The sequence below is a fragment of the Plectropomus leopardus genome, chromosome 11, assembly GCF_008729295.1.
Source record: "Plectropomus leopardus isolate mb chromosome 11, YSFRI_Pleo_2.0, whole genome shotgun sequence".
Classification (NCBI taxonomy): Eukaryota; Metazoa; Chordata; class Actinopteri; order Perciformes; family Serranidae; genus Plectropomus; species Plectropomus leopardus.
The window spans coordinates 13,577,275-13,594,898 of record NC_056473.1 but is presented as its reverse complement, the minus strand read 5'-3'; the positions used below and the strand labels follow the sequence as shown (position 1 = coordinate 13,594,898).

The 17,624-nt window shown below is 38.0% G+C and overlaps 2 protein-coding genes across 2 annotated transcripts in view; one reads left to right on the top strand and one right to left on the bottom strand.

The window, feature by feature from the left end:
- LOC121950643 (AP-3 complex subunit beta-2) overlaps window positions 1–2,196 on the top strand; it is a 42,158-nt gene extending 39,962 nt beyond the window's left edge. Inside the window, exon 29 of the mRNA XM_042496714.1 lies at window positions 841–2,196. Coding sequence (XP_042352648.1) covers window positions 841–991 — 151 coding nt within the window. The 3' untranslated portion in view covers window positions 992–2,196. The remainder of the gene's footprint in view (window positions 1–840) is intronic.
- A 3,499-nt stretch (window positions 2,197–5,695) lies between these two features.
- On the bottom strand, window positions 5,696–17,565 carry sv2 (synaptic vesicle glycoprotein 2). The gene is made up of 13 exons (XM_042496860.1): window positions 17,422–17,565; window positions 15,728–15,826; window positions 15,214–15,375; window positions 13,754–13,916; window positions 13,283–13,404; window positions 12,728–12,891; window positions 12,562–12,642; window positions 12,234–12,332; window positions 11,008–11,096; window positions 9,891–10,018; window positions 8,245–8,340; window positions 7,954–8,113; window positions 5,696–6,441 (listed from the first exon to the last, which is right to left on the bottom strand). The coding sequence occupies exons 1-13, from the start codon at window positions 17,513–17,515 to the stop codon at window positions 6,258–6,260; spliced, it is 1,641 nt and encodes a 546-aa protein (XP_042352794.1). The 5' UTR covers window positions 17,516–17,565; the 3' UTR covers window positions 5,696–6,257.
- Between the last annotated feature and the right edge of the window lie 59 nt (window positions 17,566–17,624).

Here is a 17,624-nt window from a genome sequence, read left to right as displayed (position 1 = left end):
GTTTCATGGATTTTAGTACGATTTCGGAATTAAAGCATGTCTCTATGATTTTAGGACATTTGAAAGACTGTAGGACCATTCCAAGATTTTAGGAAGTTTGCAGGATTTTAAGTTGTCTCTAGGATTTTAGGACATTAGCAGAATTTAAGGATGATTCCAGCACTTTGATAAGTTTCCTAGATTTTGGCAAGTCTCTAGGATTTTAGGACATTTGTAGGATTTTTAGGAAGTTTCCAGGATTTTAGGAAGTTTCCAGGATGTTAGGAAATCTCTAGGATTTTGGGACATTAGGAGCTTAGCCAGGACCACTGTCGCGGGTAGGTTCATCCTCCACCGGCACTTTATGTATATTAAAAGTACTATAACAATTCTAAGCCTGAACAACTTAATTCTTTGTTGCAAATGAGAAAATTGTTGAGGGGCCACCCCAGCACCCTATGGGGGGCCAGATTTGGCCCATGGACCATAAGTTGAGTATCACTGGTGTAAAGTAACCAGTAACTGGTGGTACTAAATAAATGTAATGGACTACAATAACAGTATTTACCTCTGATATGTGGTGGATTATAAATATCATATAGCAGGAAATTGAAATATTTGAGTAAAAAGTATTTTAAAGTTTTACTTAACTACAGTACCTGTAGTTACATTCCACCACTGTCCATTAAGGAGAGCTTATTTTTTTATAGCATTGTGTTTTAAAGAGTTTATCATTGCTTATGATTGTTGATGAACCCGCTAATTGTGTCCCTCCTTATTCTGTGGCTTCATCTTTACTTCCAATCTTTGCTGCTTTGACCTCAGTCCTCCTGTTCCTCCTCCTGATCATCCTGTCCACAGGTTTGCTAGCAGGACGGTGACCAGCGGCAGTCTGGTGCTGGTCACTGTGGCAACCAAAGAGGAGGGAGCTGCTCAGCTGACGGTCAACTGTGAGAAAATGGTGATTGGCACGATGCTGGTGAAGGACATCCTCCTGGCTCTGACGCAGTGACGTGTGACCTTTTTGCTCTCTGCCCCCTCACCCCAACACGCCTCTTTCATGCCGTCCATCACACGTGTAGCATCTCCTCCGTTCTCCTGTTAGCAATGTCCGCGAGGAAATTTCCATAATGTTTTAACGCCAGTTGGTTGTTTTATTCAAGAGCCCTCCACTTTTAAAAATGACTCCTCTATTCACCAAATGTCACAGCCGTGCGTGATTTTGACGACAATCAGACACGACCTGATATGAAATCTCTCTCTCTCCCTTTTAAAGTTTCCTATTATCCAGAAATATTGATTTATTTGTTAAAAACAAAAGGTCTTACTCCAAATCTGTTATTAGAAAGTGTTTTTAAAAATATCCGATTTCACCTGTTAAATTTCACCGAAGAAATAAGATGCCCAAGTTAGAAATTCTCATTCTTGAACAAGTGGATGCTCTTATCTGTCACATCAGTTAATTTTTTTAGGTTGTTAGTTACTAGCTGTCAGACTATTTTAAAAAATAGATATATAAGTAATAGTTGCACTCTAGGTGCAAATTATTCCCAAAACACACAATAAAACAGACTGTAAGATTAGCATTATCAATTCCCATCCAGTTATTTGAAGTCTTTACTTGAATGTAGCACGAAGGCTCGACTGAGACAACTACCTATAACTGAATCATTCCATTTCGGCACAATAAACGCTAATCAGTAACTGCTCTTGGAAATAAAGACGGATCTTCATCTCAAATTCTGTGATTTTTAAGGATCTGCCTGGCAGTCATAGTGCACATGTTCATCACAATAAGAGGGGCATTTATAAAAACTGCAGATGTATAAATGTTATTGTATGTATTGCAACATGTAATACAGTACTGCTATAAGTAAGTTGTGGTGTGTGCGTGCGTGCGTGTGTGTGTGTGTGTGTGTGTGTGTGTGGGCGTGATGACACTGAATATTGACCTGGCAGACATTAATATAGCTGTTTTCAAAATTACTGAAAGTGACACTTGACTTGAAATCATCATGAAGCATAATATTATATTTATAATCAACATTGGACAGTAAAAAAAATCATTTGCATGTCAACCACTAAAAGATACGATTAAAAAATCTTAAATATTACACTAAATTATAGATTTGCCTGATAAAGACATTTCACACAAAACTCTGATGCAAATTACGTCAGAATTAAAAAAAAAAAAAAAAAGGATACCCAAATTACCTAAACAAATCTATTTCCTTAGTCACAAAATTCTAAGACTTGAACTAACAATGCATTTTAAGTTTAAATAAACTGCAAAAATATTTTCTTGAGTTATAAATTCATTTTTGGTCTATAAAATGTAAGAAAAATTTTGCTTCCATCAATCTTCACCATTCAAATATTTTCAGTTTAATACAATAGGGAAGTGATTTGAATTAAAAAAAAAACAGCAAATATCTTAATCTCAAGTGGAGGTTTTGTGCATTTTTTAAGGAATCAATTCTTAAAAACATAATCAAAATAGCTGCCAGTCATGATGTTATTTTACCTCTATCAAATTCACGATTGAAATGTTGCCCTTAAAACAACCTTGGATGGGATTTTAAATGAACAATTTGACATGTTGGGAGGCAATATCGTTGGCTACTCTCATGTTTAAGACTGGTATCAATCTTGTATCTTTTGGCAAGAGGAAAAATTTTATTCATATTAATTTGGATTAAATTTAAGCCTTCCCTAAAATACAGACTGCATATATATTTTACATTTACTACATAATCAGACTTTCACAAAAATATGATTTCTGTTTGAGTTTGTGTAAGGGAACAAAATATACCCCGAAATAAGAATTAAACCTAAAGATTATACAATTATTTTTTAAAAGTGCTCATGATAATGGCAAACATTTTCAAGTTGAGTGTTACCTTGAGACTGTTTTCATGCCTTTTTGTTGTGTTTTGATTTCAGGTCAGAGGTAATGTGGCTTCTCTTTTGCTTTGGACCCTCATGTGTGCAGCAGCTGCACATTTCTTATCTTAAAACATTACCTGCCTATTTATTTATTGTTTTCTTTACTGTCGTAAAATATGTTTTACCAAAGGAGTACATAACAGTCAAACTTCAGCCCTTGTCATAGAGAACTCGCAGCAGTGGATGGTTTTATTTTGGCCTTTTTTTGTACCTGTTGCATTGTTTACCATGAAATCACTCAGACCTGAAGTTTCCAATCACTGCATCACGGTCATGAAGAATGTAAAGAGTAAGAAATTATACTTTAACGTAAAAAAAAAATCCACTGAAATACAAACTGCTCTCACAGAAAGAGTTGGATAAAATTATTTAATTCATGTCTTGCAATTTGTTTTATCTGCATCGGCTCTCAAATATCCAAAGTATGTTTTATTCATAGGCCTACTCTTTGTGTGGTTGTGAAATGTGGTCCTGAAGTATTACAAGTTTATTTATTATACAAATAAAAAAATACAGATATACGTATGTGTCCTCCGATTTTCTCAAATCCATAATCCATCCGTTCAGAGATTTTTTAGGACCTCTTTCTTGAAATGTCCCAAAAAATGTGTGCATCTATTTATAGACGAGTTTGTGACAGTCTGAGATATAAACCTTGATGTCGTCCTCATTGGATGAGGTCCATATAAACCCTCTATGGCTGTAACATTAGCTAGCTCAGTGGTGCTCGGTAGGCTGGCAGTAGATGCACGCTTCCTTTTGTGATACAGTTGGCGGATGTAGTTCGGTTAAAAGGAAAATAGTTCCTCGATGAAACTGCTCACAACCAGATGTCTGGATTAACTCGAGTAACCGGGTCATGATTTATGAAAAGAGACATTGCTCTTGAGTTTTTCAAATTTAGTTTTTTGGTGCTTTGAGCACCACAAGTCTAGTGCCATCTAGTTGCATTATATTCAGACGTCGCTAAGGCTGATATCTCCAACAGTGGACAACTGGCACTAAAACAATCTTGACTGATAAATAGTACCACAGCTAAGGTGAAAAATAAAAACAATTACAAGTTTTTATTTAGGGTCCCTTTTTAAAAAGCTGTATGTAAGATCAAGGGGATTGATCATGGATGTATTATAAGGAAGTCAGGGATTGATAGTACCCGATCCGTTCCCCGCATGCGCAAGCAGTCCGCCATCTTGGACAACAGACATAACCAAAAAGCTCAGGTAAAATTAGTAACATGAACATGAACACACAACATGATTCCATTTACTGTCTCGGTAAGCTAATTCAGTGAGCCAGCATACAAAGCAGGCTGCTCGGGCCTCCCCTGAATGCAGCTATCATTAATGTTACTGATCCCCCTGTGCTGTACCCAACCTCTCCCTCACTGTTCATTGTTCAGGTTTTTACCGGGAGCTGAATTAACCGCAGAGGTCTCCTTCTCTCCTAAACAAACGGCCCGGGTGATTTAAACGTATATTAACACCGAATAAAGCAGTTTCACGTTAAAAATCAGCGTTTTCCCTACACTGTTCGGCCGCTGGCTGCGTGTCTGACGCGAAAAAGGTCCCGTGGAGCCAGTGTTTGGTCTGTGGCTCTGTAGAAACACGGCGGGTCAACATGGCGATCTCTGGAGGAGAACCTGCAATAAACAGCTAAGGTAACACAAATACAGCTCTTATTTTCCGGTGATAGCGCTCTATAAACATACTTATTGTATCATACTACATTACATCTCTGCCAGTATTTCCCCTAAATCCACAAATTCAATCTCGCGACTTTTACTTGTAGTCAAGTATTTTTACACTTTTTCACTGGGGCTTGTATTAAAGTAAAGGAACCCGATACTTCCTCCAGCACTGGTGTTAAAAAAGTAAAACATGAACTCCTGAGATATTACACCAAAACACACACACACACAGCTGTGATGAACAAAAGTTGTGTTTTATTATAAAAGAAAACCCCTCAGTAGTCACAAAGTGCAAACAGCTTCACAGAGTCACTGACAGGAATATGAGCCCATCAACAGTGGCCTCAGGCCGAAATACAAATCCGTCAATCTGTTTGATTATCTGAAGTTATGGCCAATCTTTGGTTTTCACAGCAATGCTGAACTGGAGTGGTCCACTTTGTGCAAATGAAATGAAAGACTTGGTGTACATTTTTGTAGCGATAAAATGATCCTGAGATTGTCTGAAATATCCTGTATGCATAAATATACAACAGATGTGGAATGTGTGTTTTTTTCCTTTCTTTAATATCTTTAACTCATAGCCAAACTCTCAAAGTAACTGCATAAAAGCCTGAAACATCCTTCAAGATTGTTTTGGATTCAAAATGCAAACACAGGAACATTTTTATGAATAAGCAGAAACTGTGTTCAGCATACAACATTGGTCCTACAGCTTAAGGGAAGTTATTGGTCAGACTTTTAAAATGTTACCCGATCTTTTTTTACAATTACCAAAAATTCTATCTTTAGATTTAAAAAATGCAATGCCAGAAAAAAAAATCATAAAATCCTACTTCCTATGTCTAAACATTTCTAAGAAAAAAATGATTAAAGACATTTCAAAGGCCTTATTATTGGAAAAGTTATGGAATCAGTAAAATCATTGAGTTTTGAAAAACTGGTGGAATTGCATTGTGTGTAATGAAATTGTCACAGTATACTCTAACGTGCACAACCTTTCACGCATCTGTATTCAGCATAATGTAGCTTTAATATGCACCCGTGTGAAAATGCTTTCATTTCGGTGCTGTATGATTCTTCATTTTCTCCCTACATTTCTTCTCTCCCTTCATGTTTGGCCGCTAACTGAAATTATGTTCGAATTGAGTTCGAATCTGATATGTTTGAAAAGTAAAATATTTTCTTTTATAATGATCCTTGAAAAGTCATCGAAAAGTTTGACATTTTGTCCATTTAAATGTGTGGGAACTCTGTGTGTAAGATAGGATTTTTGTAGAGTTCAGAGAAAGACAAACTTTTAAAAAGGCGTCCTTCACACTCTTGTCTGGTTAGGACTTCAGTCCTCACGAGCTCACCTGCACACACACACCTGCATTTTTTTCTCCTTATGTTCCTGGAAACTATCTCCACTGTCTTTTTACAATTTCTCTTTTTTGTTGGCATTTGAAATGAGGCACTGTGAAAAGGCACAGAGAGATGGCAGAAGGCACAAGATTCAAACATCCTCTCGGAGCAGAAACAAGAGATAAATGATCAGAGGACAACTACAGCGATCTCTCGTCTGCCTCCATGAGGCAATAAAGAGGAAGTTTGCTAATAATATTTTCATATAAAATAATGTGATGTATATTCTGCGCCATCAGGTGAGCTCAGTCTGCCTGGTTTGTGGGAGCAGAAGAGCCACGAGTCCTCCGGTCAGCAGCAGAGCCGACACCAGCAGGATCGGCACGGCGCAGTTTGTGTCCACCAACTTCCCAAAGGCTATGTTACCCGTGATGGCTGCCACTCGGCCCACTCCTGTGAAGAAACCGAGAGCAGAGGACCTGATAGAAACAAAGAAGAAGAGAAACATCAGGACATGGACGCAGCTTAAGGTATACTTACTAAAAACTTAACACTTTCCCAAAACTGTGAAGAGTCCTGCTGATTTACTCCGACAGTTTAGGTGCAATTTTTTCTCTTTCCTGTTTTAATGTTTTACAAAAGCACAGTAAAACTTTGAAGGAAAAAAAAACTGAAAAAATAGAACAACGATGAAAAGGCAAACATATTAGATCAGTGGACTGAACATAAAAATGACAAAAATATAATTTAGTAGAACCAGAAGTCCCCAAAACATGGGAACATTATTTAACCGAATTTGATCAATCTCAATCTGTAACAGTGGTTCCAAACTTTTCAGGCTTGTGACTCTTCATCACACGATACATCCTACTCAAAACACGGGTAGTAAACACGGGTCTGATGGAGGTAGAAGTATTCAGTATGCCACAGGGAAAAATGTCAAGTTTTTAAAAAAAACAAAACATAAACATATCTTGTGCATCATTATATATATATTTCCTTCATCCCTCAGATTTGCTGAGTAATTCTCAATTGACTAGTTAAAAACAAATATATATCTAAATAATTAAGAATCCAAATTGAAAGAGAAATGACTTGAAATCAGATGACGCTAATTTGTGACAAATTTCTGCTCTTGCATCTATTTTGTAAATCTTTGTAGTGCTGTTTGTGGTTGGTGTTGGACAGTGGTGGCATGTGGCTGAGTCACAGGTCTGAAAACTCTCCTTCTGCAGACTTCTGTTATTGGCCGGATCGAGGTTTTTTAAAATGTTAACATTGAGGAGAAGAATAGGCACCAGCTGAACTAACATCCTGCAGGCATTTTACATCTCCGTGCTGCACCAGTTTTTAACGGAATATCAGGAAATGAATCCTTTGATTCACCGAAACGTGGTTACAACCCAGACAGCACCATTTAACCAGGTCAGCCTTCTCTATGTGCTGATCCGACGGAGCGGAAGACTCTGGTGGGAGAAGGCGAGGAGGAGTGTGCTTTACGATGAATATGGACTGGTGTGACAGTGGGAATGTGAGGTGCTGTCCTGTTCCTGCTGTGCATCACTGCTACACCCAGTTCAGAGGTGGCTGCAGAGGGGAGTCGCTGCCCGTGTTGCAGGAGAAGCAGCCATATGGTAGTTTTGTTGAGGTCAGGATGTATGACAGTTAAATCATTCCACAACCACAAACCAAGGATTAGCAGAGCCACCCGGAAACATGGACAACTGCAAAACAGCGGCCATCGATGTAAAAAGATCCAAAAGGGGGCTTACAAGTTAGAGGAGCTGATAGGAGCTCATTTAACTGGAGTTGTGCGTTGTATTATTCCATGTGACAAATAAATGATTGATTTGCTAAGTGATTCTCAACTGTTTAGATAAAAGCAAACATATCTAAGTAATTAAAAATCCAAATGAAAAATCTGAACCACCATGTTTGACCTACTTTTCTGGACTTTCTTGAACTTAGTTTGTAAGAGAAGATAAACCAACCGTAGCTGCGTTGGGTAGAGCTCCGTTCCCACCACGTCCAGGGCGTTCCAGGCGATCACGGACACGCCACTGAAGACGCAGGACAGGATCAGACTCTGGGTTTTTGTTTGAACCACATAGATGAAGAAGACACTCAGACAGGACACCAGCAGACTGCAGGCTGGTGAGAGAGAAGGTGAAGATCAAGGATCAGTCATCACTCATGGATTCACAGTCGAACACTCGCTGTTTATGTATATGGACATTTCTTGGCGCCATGAAAAACATCTCAGTTTATGGTGAAAGACTCACACAGCAGAGCCTTTCCTCCCATGCTGTCCATCATCAGAATGGTGAAGATGTTTCCTGGTAGATTTGCCGCAGCAATAATGAAGCCCTCCATGTACACTGTCGAGCGACGGTAAAAAAGAAACATCCATTCATCAGTTTTCTATAGCAGCTTATAATGTTTGTGGGACACACGGGGGCTTGAGCCTATCCCAGTATGCAGTGGAGTAAGATAGATCAGAAATCAGAAATGCTTTCTTTAACCAGTTTGTAATTCTGCTTAAAAAAAAACATGCAAATTGCTACTAATTATAGAGAAAAAGAAAGAGGCTCAATTTAAACCAAAGTGAAAACACCTGTGCGTCAGTCTCCAGGGTCCAGTTACTTAGAAATAATGTGATCAGTTTTGGCTGCGATCAAATCTTGAAAATGGGTCATTCACAAAAAAAAAAAAAAGGATTCATAAATTGTGTTAGATCACGTAATCTTGTTTTGATTTTGATCTAATGTGTGTGTATCAAGTTTGTGTTTGAAACTTTTAGCAGGATTGGGTTACTTTTAATCCAAAAATCAGAAATATCCTGCACACGACAGAAAGGTGGATTCATAGTTATAAAACTTTTAATTTGGTCAAATGTATAAACATGTATCCATATTTGGCTATTTATGTCTTTAACTATTACAGACATAATTTTACATTTTAAACCTGTCAGTGCAATAAAGTAAAAAAAAAAAAAAGGATTTTGTCCCCATGAAATAATATCCAAAAAAATGCTGTCAATATCAAAGAAAGAGTACTTGATTTTAATTAATTACTTTATATTAATTGAATTAAAATGATAATAACTGTCTCTAACTACTGCATCCCCCACGCTGTTTTCTGTCTCTTTAGATAAAAACACTTAAAGTAACTGGCTATTCTTTACATAACTTGCACTTTACATTGTGCTCCATCTAGCACACTTTTGTGCAGGTTTGGCAGAAAGTTTGTATCTAGATCAGGGTTATCTCATTCGATGCGGCTTTGAAAAGCTCACAGAAAAGTAAGAGGCATTAGCTGATCCTGGAGAGCAAAACACGGGATTTCCAAATCCGGATATTTCTGATGTCCACATAAAATTTTTGGAACAACTGGCCCAGGTTAGACGAGCAGTTAACTAGATTAAATTAAATGCAAGTGTAGCTACATAACACTGTTTTTGTCCCTGTAATTTAAAACAAATGATAAAGTTCTCTCCAGGAAAGTTGCAGTCTAATGACATAAAGCTTCTAAATACACTCAGGGCAGGTAACAACAAAAACACAGACACAAGTGCTTAAAATCTAGAGGTCATTTAGAGTCTCCCAATCAGAGAGGAAACACAATAAAGCAACAATATTCAAGGGGCATGTCTCTGGTGTCGAGTCTGATCTGATGCTTTGTCTTTAACTGTGTTTTATGTCTGTTAAATTGTCTCATTACTTTTTTTACTTCCCTTGTGTAATCTTTGTTTAAAACACCCCTTTAAATGTTATTAATGTCTCTTCTAATTCTATTTAATGACGATTATTAGCTTTGCCTTCATTAGATGACGAGGGAATATGGTGGGACTAATGTTTCTTTATTCTGTGCTATAAATTTGTGCTTTTTTTGCTGACTGCAGTACAATGTTTGTTATCTTATAACACACCTGCTGTCTTGACTGGGTAGCAGCTTTGGTCGTGGAGTGGAGACGGCACGGACAAATTGGCACAGGGAGAACCGCCGTCCTCAACTCTCTTTAACAGCTCTGGAAACCACATCCACAGTCCGTAATAACTACACAAACAAACACACACACACACACACACACACACACACACACACACACATTTAAAGAGATTTAACTATTTTGATTACGATAATGGCAACAGTTTGCAGGTTTTTACTGTAAATCTATATTTGTATGTGTAAGTCAGACTGCATGAGTTGGTATACAAATCATCACAGACAAGTTGCTAAAGAAGAACATCTTTTTTGAGCAGTTTTTGCAGTTAAGTAACATGATATCTGGTTGTTGAAGATAAAGTATTTCCAACGCTAATCTCTTGCTGCCATTTACAACTGCAGAGCTGGGGAACTGACAGGCACGAGAACGGGCGAACTGGGTGAACAGAAAGTATCTATGTCATTGGAGTAGGCCTGAGCAATATTTCAGTTTTATCTCTCTCTTTTGTTATCCACATGTTCTGAAGGAGAGTTGATGTAAATGTTGAATGTATACTGAAAATGTTAGTGCCCAACAAACAAAGTGCAAAAAAAAAGCTGCCGAGCTGACTGCTGTCCATATGTGTAAAACATATGTGATACATACAAGCCCTGAACTTGTACATAGTCCTAATAAAAGAAATAAAACGGAGAACTCTAGTCTCAATACATCCATTATCTTCCACTTATCCTGCAGGGGCAGCCGGCCTAGCAAGGTGTTTGAAACATCCCCCGCCCCAGCAGCTTTTTCTAGCTCCTCCTGGTGGATCCTGAGGTGTTTCCAGCCCACATGAGATATATAATCCCTCAAGCGTGTTCTGGGTCTGCCCGGAGGCCTCCTACCTGTTAGCCTTCCCCAAAAAACCTCTAAACCAAAGTCACCCAGGAGGCATCCTGATCAGATACCTGATTCACCACAACTGGCCTCTTTTGATGCGAAGGAGCAGCAGCTCTACTCCGAGCTCCCTCCGGATATCTGAGCTCCCCACCTCATCTCTAATGCTGAGCCCAGCCGCCCCGCATCACCGCAGGTATGTAGACATGTAGATGGGATTTCTCACCCGAAGGAGATGCAGTAGAAGATGATGAGCAGAATGATGCTCCTGCATTTGAGTGAGTCATCAAACATCTTTTTAATGGGAACCAAGGCCTGCAAGTTAAACCAAAGAAATTAATTTTATTGACAGTAAAAAAAATAGCGATAATCAAGGAAATATTCTATAAATAAAAGAATAAGTAATAAGCGATTATTTGAGAAGTTGGATTACTGAACAGGCTGCCCAAAGGGGCCCCTAAAGTCCAGTCTTACTGTGTGACAACTGGTTTATTGAATATACTGTATGTTCAGTAAACTGCGACTATGACAGCCTCACGGTGTGTCCTTGCTAAGTCCCCATGTCAAAGCATTATTTTTCTAGTCAAAAACATCAGGCGCTCCTCAGGAAACGCCTAGCCAAAAGCAGGCGTGACCGTGACTGTGATGAGTGCAGCGTTTTACCCAAAGTTAAACATTATTCAACTCTGTGACCAGGAAAAATGTCAAACCTGTAGTGTTCAGCGCTGAATAGACGCTCAGCGCCTTGTCACACAGGCATTTGTGGTGCAGCGTAAATGAGCGGCGCTCTCATTGAAAAAACATTTTAAAAAAGCACTGTCCTCAGGGAAAAAAAACGCTTTTGTGAAAACAGCTCCATAATCTTAAGGCTCCATATCAAAATGGTTTTAAATGTCAGAGTCTAGTTTAAGAGCATAATAATTTCAGTTTTTTAGCTTACATGCTGCATGTTCCTAAATTAACCTGTTAAATAACCACACAGTAAATCTGGATAGAGCTTAAAATAATCTTGATCAATTGATCAGCTCTTCTATCTTTTCAAATGTGACATTTTGCTGCTTTTTTATACTCTGAATATCAGTGGTTTCTGGACTGTTGTTTAAGCAAGACAGGATGTATTTTACCATTTACTGCTATTTTACAGGAAAAAAATGCATGTTAATTGATTAATTAAGAAAATATTTAGAAGACTAACTGACGATGCAAACAGTAGCTGAAGCCCTAAACCTGTTCAGGCAGTATTACAGCAGGACCCACAGCAGGTTAAACCAGCCATGCAACGTCAGGTCCTACAAGGACACAGATTTAACAGTGAATAACCTTAACGGGTCTGTGGAGGTGGAAAAGGCATCTTATTTCAATATATACAGTCACATTTGAAAAATGTGCTGATGCAAATGTACTCCTCTCAACCTCGAATCGTGTCTGTGGATGACCAGTTTGTGATGTTACCTTTTTTAAAATACAGACGAGTCTCTCTCTTCTTGAACCCTGCGTTCTGATCTCATCCTGTTCTCCCTTTTGCTTGGAGCCAGTGCACAAACCAAATTCCTTAAAAAAAGTTCAAGATGAAAGTCGTAACATTCACTCACATTAGATTGTTGTACAGTAGAATCAAAGAAGGAAGTGTTTCATTTAAATATCTTTTAACTTTTGATTTCACCTTTCGCGAATTCACTCATGTTTTAACGTGGTCTAATTAAGGTAAAAACATTACATTTGTTCACCAAACAAAGCTAAGAAATCGTAGAAGCATAAAAGAACATCACTGATTTCATACCTGTAAATCCTTTCCCTTTCTCCACATGTTCAGCTGAAACATCATTTGGAATACATGGATGGCCTCTTTCTCTCGGCCAGCCTGGCAAAGACAGGACAAATACCTCAAAGCTGGCTCAGAAGAAAAAATAACTGCAAACATGAGCACTATCGGGGCCTTTAAATACCTCCATGAGGAACTTGGGGCTTTCAGGCATGAACAGCCTGAAGAGGAGGGCTGAGGTGAGGCTGGGAACAGAGCAGAGCACCACAAACAGTCGCCAGCTCTTAAACTCCAGTGATCCCAGTGAAAAATGTCCCCAGGTTTTTGGGATAACCAACCAGGCTAAACCTGCAGACAAAAGACAGTCAGTCACAACTAAATACATTATGCTGCAGTTTTTCCAAATCAGAATTCTGTGTTTTATGTTTTGATGGTGCCTGCCAAGGAAGATTATGATTTCATGCCAGAGTCTAAAATCTTTGTTTTTAATGATGTATTGAGGTTTTTAAGGTCAAAACAAATAGTTAAAACTCTGTATTAAATAAGTTCTGTGATTTCCACCACGAAATTATTTTAGCTACAACAATGAGCTAAGAGAGACACTGAATTCCAATTTCCAGATGTGTTTGTAGGGACAAAAGAAACCCAAACAGTTTAACTTTGTATAAAAGTAAAACTTCAATGGAATCCTGTTTTAGTCCTGAAACACTGATATTGTTTCATTTATGTAAATTCCCACCTGCAGCCAAGATGTTTCCTGCCATCCAGAAAGTGGCCAGAGCGCTGATCATTGCACCTCTCCTCAGACGAGGCATGAACTCTGAGAAGTAGGAGAAGATTACAGGGATCGACCCGCCGACACTGCAGAGGTGAAGAAAATAACTTTTATCCTTGAGCTGTGACACACTTTTTACTAATTTTGGCGGCCTGTTGTGGCATTTCAAAATGTTACACTGCTTGATCTTATAACAGAACTGTGAGTAAAGGTCAAAATTTCAGTTTACCTTTTCATTAATTCAAATTTTCTTGACCCATATTTATTTTACACCTACACATTGTTTTATGTGGGTGTTTTAAGAAAAAAACATGACCTTTCCAATGCAGTATGACCTCTTTGATCACAGGAAAACACTTCATTCAGTGTGTGGCTGTCAGCTTAATAACTTTGTCTACATATAAAATGGAACATGTGTACAAATCATGTGCTCACCCGATGCCACTGATGAACCGCATCACCAGGAAGAGCCAGAACCACGGCACCACGCTGGCCAGACCTCCAAACAGCCCGTTTACTGTCAGGGACGTAACCAGGACCCTGCAACGTCCCCTCTGGTCAGCCAAGTATCCCCACATGTAGCCGCCCACCATCATTCCTGGAGAACAGGAATTAAAAGTATTACAGTACTTGAATTTGCATATTGGCTGATAAAGAAACTAGATACCATTACAAAAAAAGAAAAAGAAAAACAGAACAGCTGCATGTTACTAACCCTGTATGGATATGAAATGATTACTGTCATAGCTGTATGGCATGGCTCAGGTTAACCCTTAACTGGTGGGACTTTTCAGCGTAAAATATTGCCAAATTTCTGATATTTTGCAAACAGCTAATGTCACACTATTTAGCAGAAATCAATTATTCTTTGCTAAAAACAGTAGCTGCCAGCAGCTCTGTAGCACAACTCTTTGTGTAGGCTACTGTTTTAAAGTGGCGAAGAATTGATTTCTGGAAAACTGCAGATTTCTTTATATGTGACTTTTAAGTTGATTTAATAAATTACGTGGCATCTGATCGCTGCATAGATTAGCATACTGTCTGATATCCTATCGAGCATTTTAGGTAGGCACTTCAGATACTGTTATTAGAATAATTTCGGTAGATTCTTATTTTTCTTCAGTGTTTATTTCACAGCTAGATTGATAAATTCTGCCTCATGTATTTTTTTTTTTTTTAAATGTTGACTACATTTTTAAAGTCTAGTTTTAGCTTTTCTACACTTCACCAAACTGTGTTTATTGTTTTTCAAGTCAGCAAACATTCAGTCAGTGTCTTATGTATTAGACAGTGTTTTTAAAATCTAGTTGTAGCCCATTTCTGATTTCCGAGTTTTTCATAAATTTGTAACGCTATGAAAAATGTGTCTTTTTACAAAAATGTGACAGCAAATTTTACAGAAGTATGGTATAGATGATTCTCTCCACTGGTGACATGGTGTTGCTTTTCAAAAGGCAACGTTTTGATCTACAAAATATTTCTCAGGCTTAAGGAAGATCTTGTAGATTGAAACACTGCCTTGTGAAAACAATAAAAATTGCCAATTGAGAGCTAAAGAGTGTGTGGACCTTTTTCTGTTTTTATTAGTCTATAGAACATTAAAAAATGCCATTCACAGTTTCTCAAAGCTTACAGTGATGGCTTTGATTTGCTTGTTTTGTCCAACCAACAGTCTAAAACCTAAAAACGTCCCTATTTACTGTTATAAACAACAAAAAAACAGCAAAACATCTCCTTTGAGAAGCTGAAACCAGAAAATATTTGGCATCTTTTTAAAAATAAAAAACACGCTGGAACCTTAACCAGTGATCAAAAAAATTGCAGATCCATTTTTCTGTCGATAGACCACAGCTCAGACACAATAACTGATTTATTATTAAATGTTTGTGATTCACCCAGGAAAATGCTGGCAGTGAGCAGGCCCATGTCTGAAGAGCTCAGCTGCAGATCACAGCGCGCTGTTGGCAGGAGAAAAGACACACAGAGAATCTCCACGGCATCGCTGGCATTCGCCCAACCGCACACCACCAACAGCAGCCAGTGAAACAATCCAAAACCTGAGCGCAGAGGCAGAACAAACAGTGAGTAAACAAAGAGATGTTATACAGTATGTTAACAATGGAAAAAAACATTAATTTGTATATATTCAAAAGTAATAAAGCTGCCCTGCACATTATGGTCAACAGATTCCTCAGTATTATGTGTCGGTTTTAAAGGTACTGTAAGATGTAATGTGGCAGAAACAGTGCTAAATTTTCAACATGTCACTTGTGCATCTCGTTGCCACTGTTAGTTTTAATAGGGAAAAACGTTTTAATCTTGAGGACAATGCATTTTTCAGTTTACAAAGACGTATTCCTCCTGTTTACAGGGAGAAAAGTAACAATAACACCTTAAACTTTATATCACCTGCTTTCTCTACGGCTTCTTCATATGTTAATCTTCTCTGGGAGCTCCCACCAGCGTCACATGGGGTATTTGATGCGCTCCTTTCGAAAATGATTTCACCTACCAAGCAGCAAAAAACACACAAACAGGTCAATTCAAACAGACATTCTCACAGGATATATAGGATTTTACAAAAACTTCAGATCGCTAGCCACAAGTTAAGTATAATAATGTTTGATGGTTTTTAGATTTATTTATTTACCAAATAACCACAAACAACTGGTATAGAAGAAACCTGGGGCCAGGAAGTATTCCAGTACAGAAATAGTGTTTGGTTTCCATGTGTGCATAAGATAAGGAAGGTGCCATCAATTCTGTGTTGAGCTGTAGAGATTAATTGATTTATCGAGTGACAGAGAATTAATCAGCAACTAAAAAAGACCCAATTTCACTGGTCCCGGTTTCTCTGTCTGTCTTATATAATAGTTTGCTGATTATCTTTGGGCTCAGGAGAATTGTGACGGGATTTTTTCACAATTTTATGACATTTTACAGCCTCAACGATTTTAATTCATAAAGTAATCAGCAGACTAATCTGAGGTTTCAATAATAAAAAAATAATCTGCATATAATTTTCCATAAACTCAATTGTTTTCTCTGTGAAACTCAAGGAAATTGTGAAATATACCTATTGCAATTTGCATACATTGTATTGTCTTGTATGTTTTGTGTAGGCAAATCTAAAAGATATTAATTTTGTTACGAAATGTGATGGTAAAGAAACGGTGGATTTTCAAACACATTGAGGACCCCTGCCTCACTCCAATTATATGTTCAGGTAAAATTAGGACAGCTAGTAGAGAGCAATGGAACAATCAGGCTTTTTTTAATAGTTATCCATTTATCAGTTAAGTCATTAATTAATTGAATAATAAATAGAACCAGTGGCTATTTATTAAGTAATGACAATACTAAAAATGTCTCTAATATTAGATAGTGGCACACAATACCATAAGTCATGATTGTATGGCCCCTGGTAGCCTAAAAACTGACTGGTTTCACTGCAGACAAATGTCCCATTTTACCTGATTTTTTTGTACTTCTGTATTTTTGAATCTTTGGTGTGTCCATACAATATATCACAGCTAAAAAATATATATATTTTATGTAAAACACATCTGTAATAATGCTGCAATAATATATTTGTTGACTGAATGCTAATATTTAAGGAGCCCCAGATGTAAAACCTCATTGGTCTCATTTTACCTGATGTCCCAAATTAACTGACTTCCACCTATATGGTACTTAAGTAAATGTACAAAGTTACTTTTCATCACTCTCTTTTCACGACTTTTAAAGTAATAAGTAAGTCAAGTTGTCAAAATAAATGTAGTGGAGTAAAAAGTACAATATTTGACTGAGTAGAGTACAACTACCTCAAAGCTGTACTTAAGTACAGTACTTGAGTAAATACTTTCCACCTCTTCCTGGAGATATTTGGAGGGATATTTTGTTTGTTTTTTTTTTTGGTAGTTTGCAAGTATAGATGTGGGATAATATATGATGCATATACGATTTAAAATAATAATAATAATGATCTTAGACAGAACAGCTGGATAGTGTTTCGTATGTGTCTGTGTCTGGGTATTAAAATGAGCATGAATGAAGCAGAAGTTAGTGATGAAGTGAAGTGATGGAGCGTCCTCAGCTCTTACCTTCGTCTGAGTCCAGCTCGCCTGGCCTCGGGTAGGCACCGGTGAGGAGCGGCTCTCGCGCCTCGGCGTCTCCGGCATGCACGTGACGAGACATCCCCTCCAAAAATCAGACGTCTCTATTTTGGGCACCGGGCTTTGGGGGAGATAAGCTACACAAAAGCGCAGCCTGTCCAGGTCCACGTTACTGTATCCACCGCTGCATC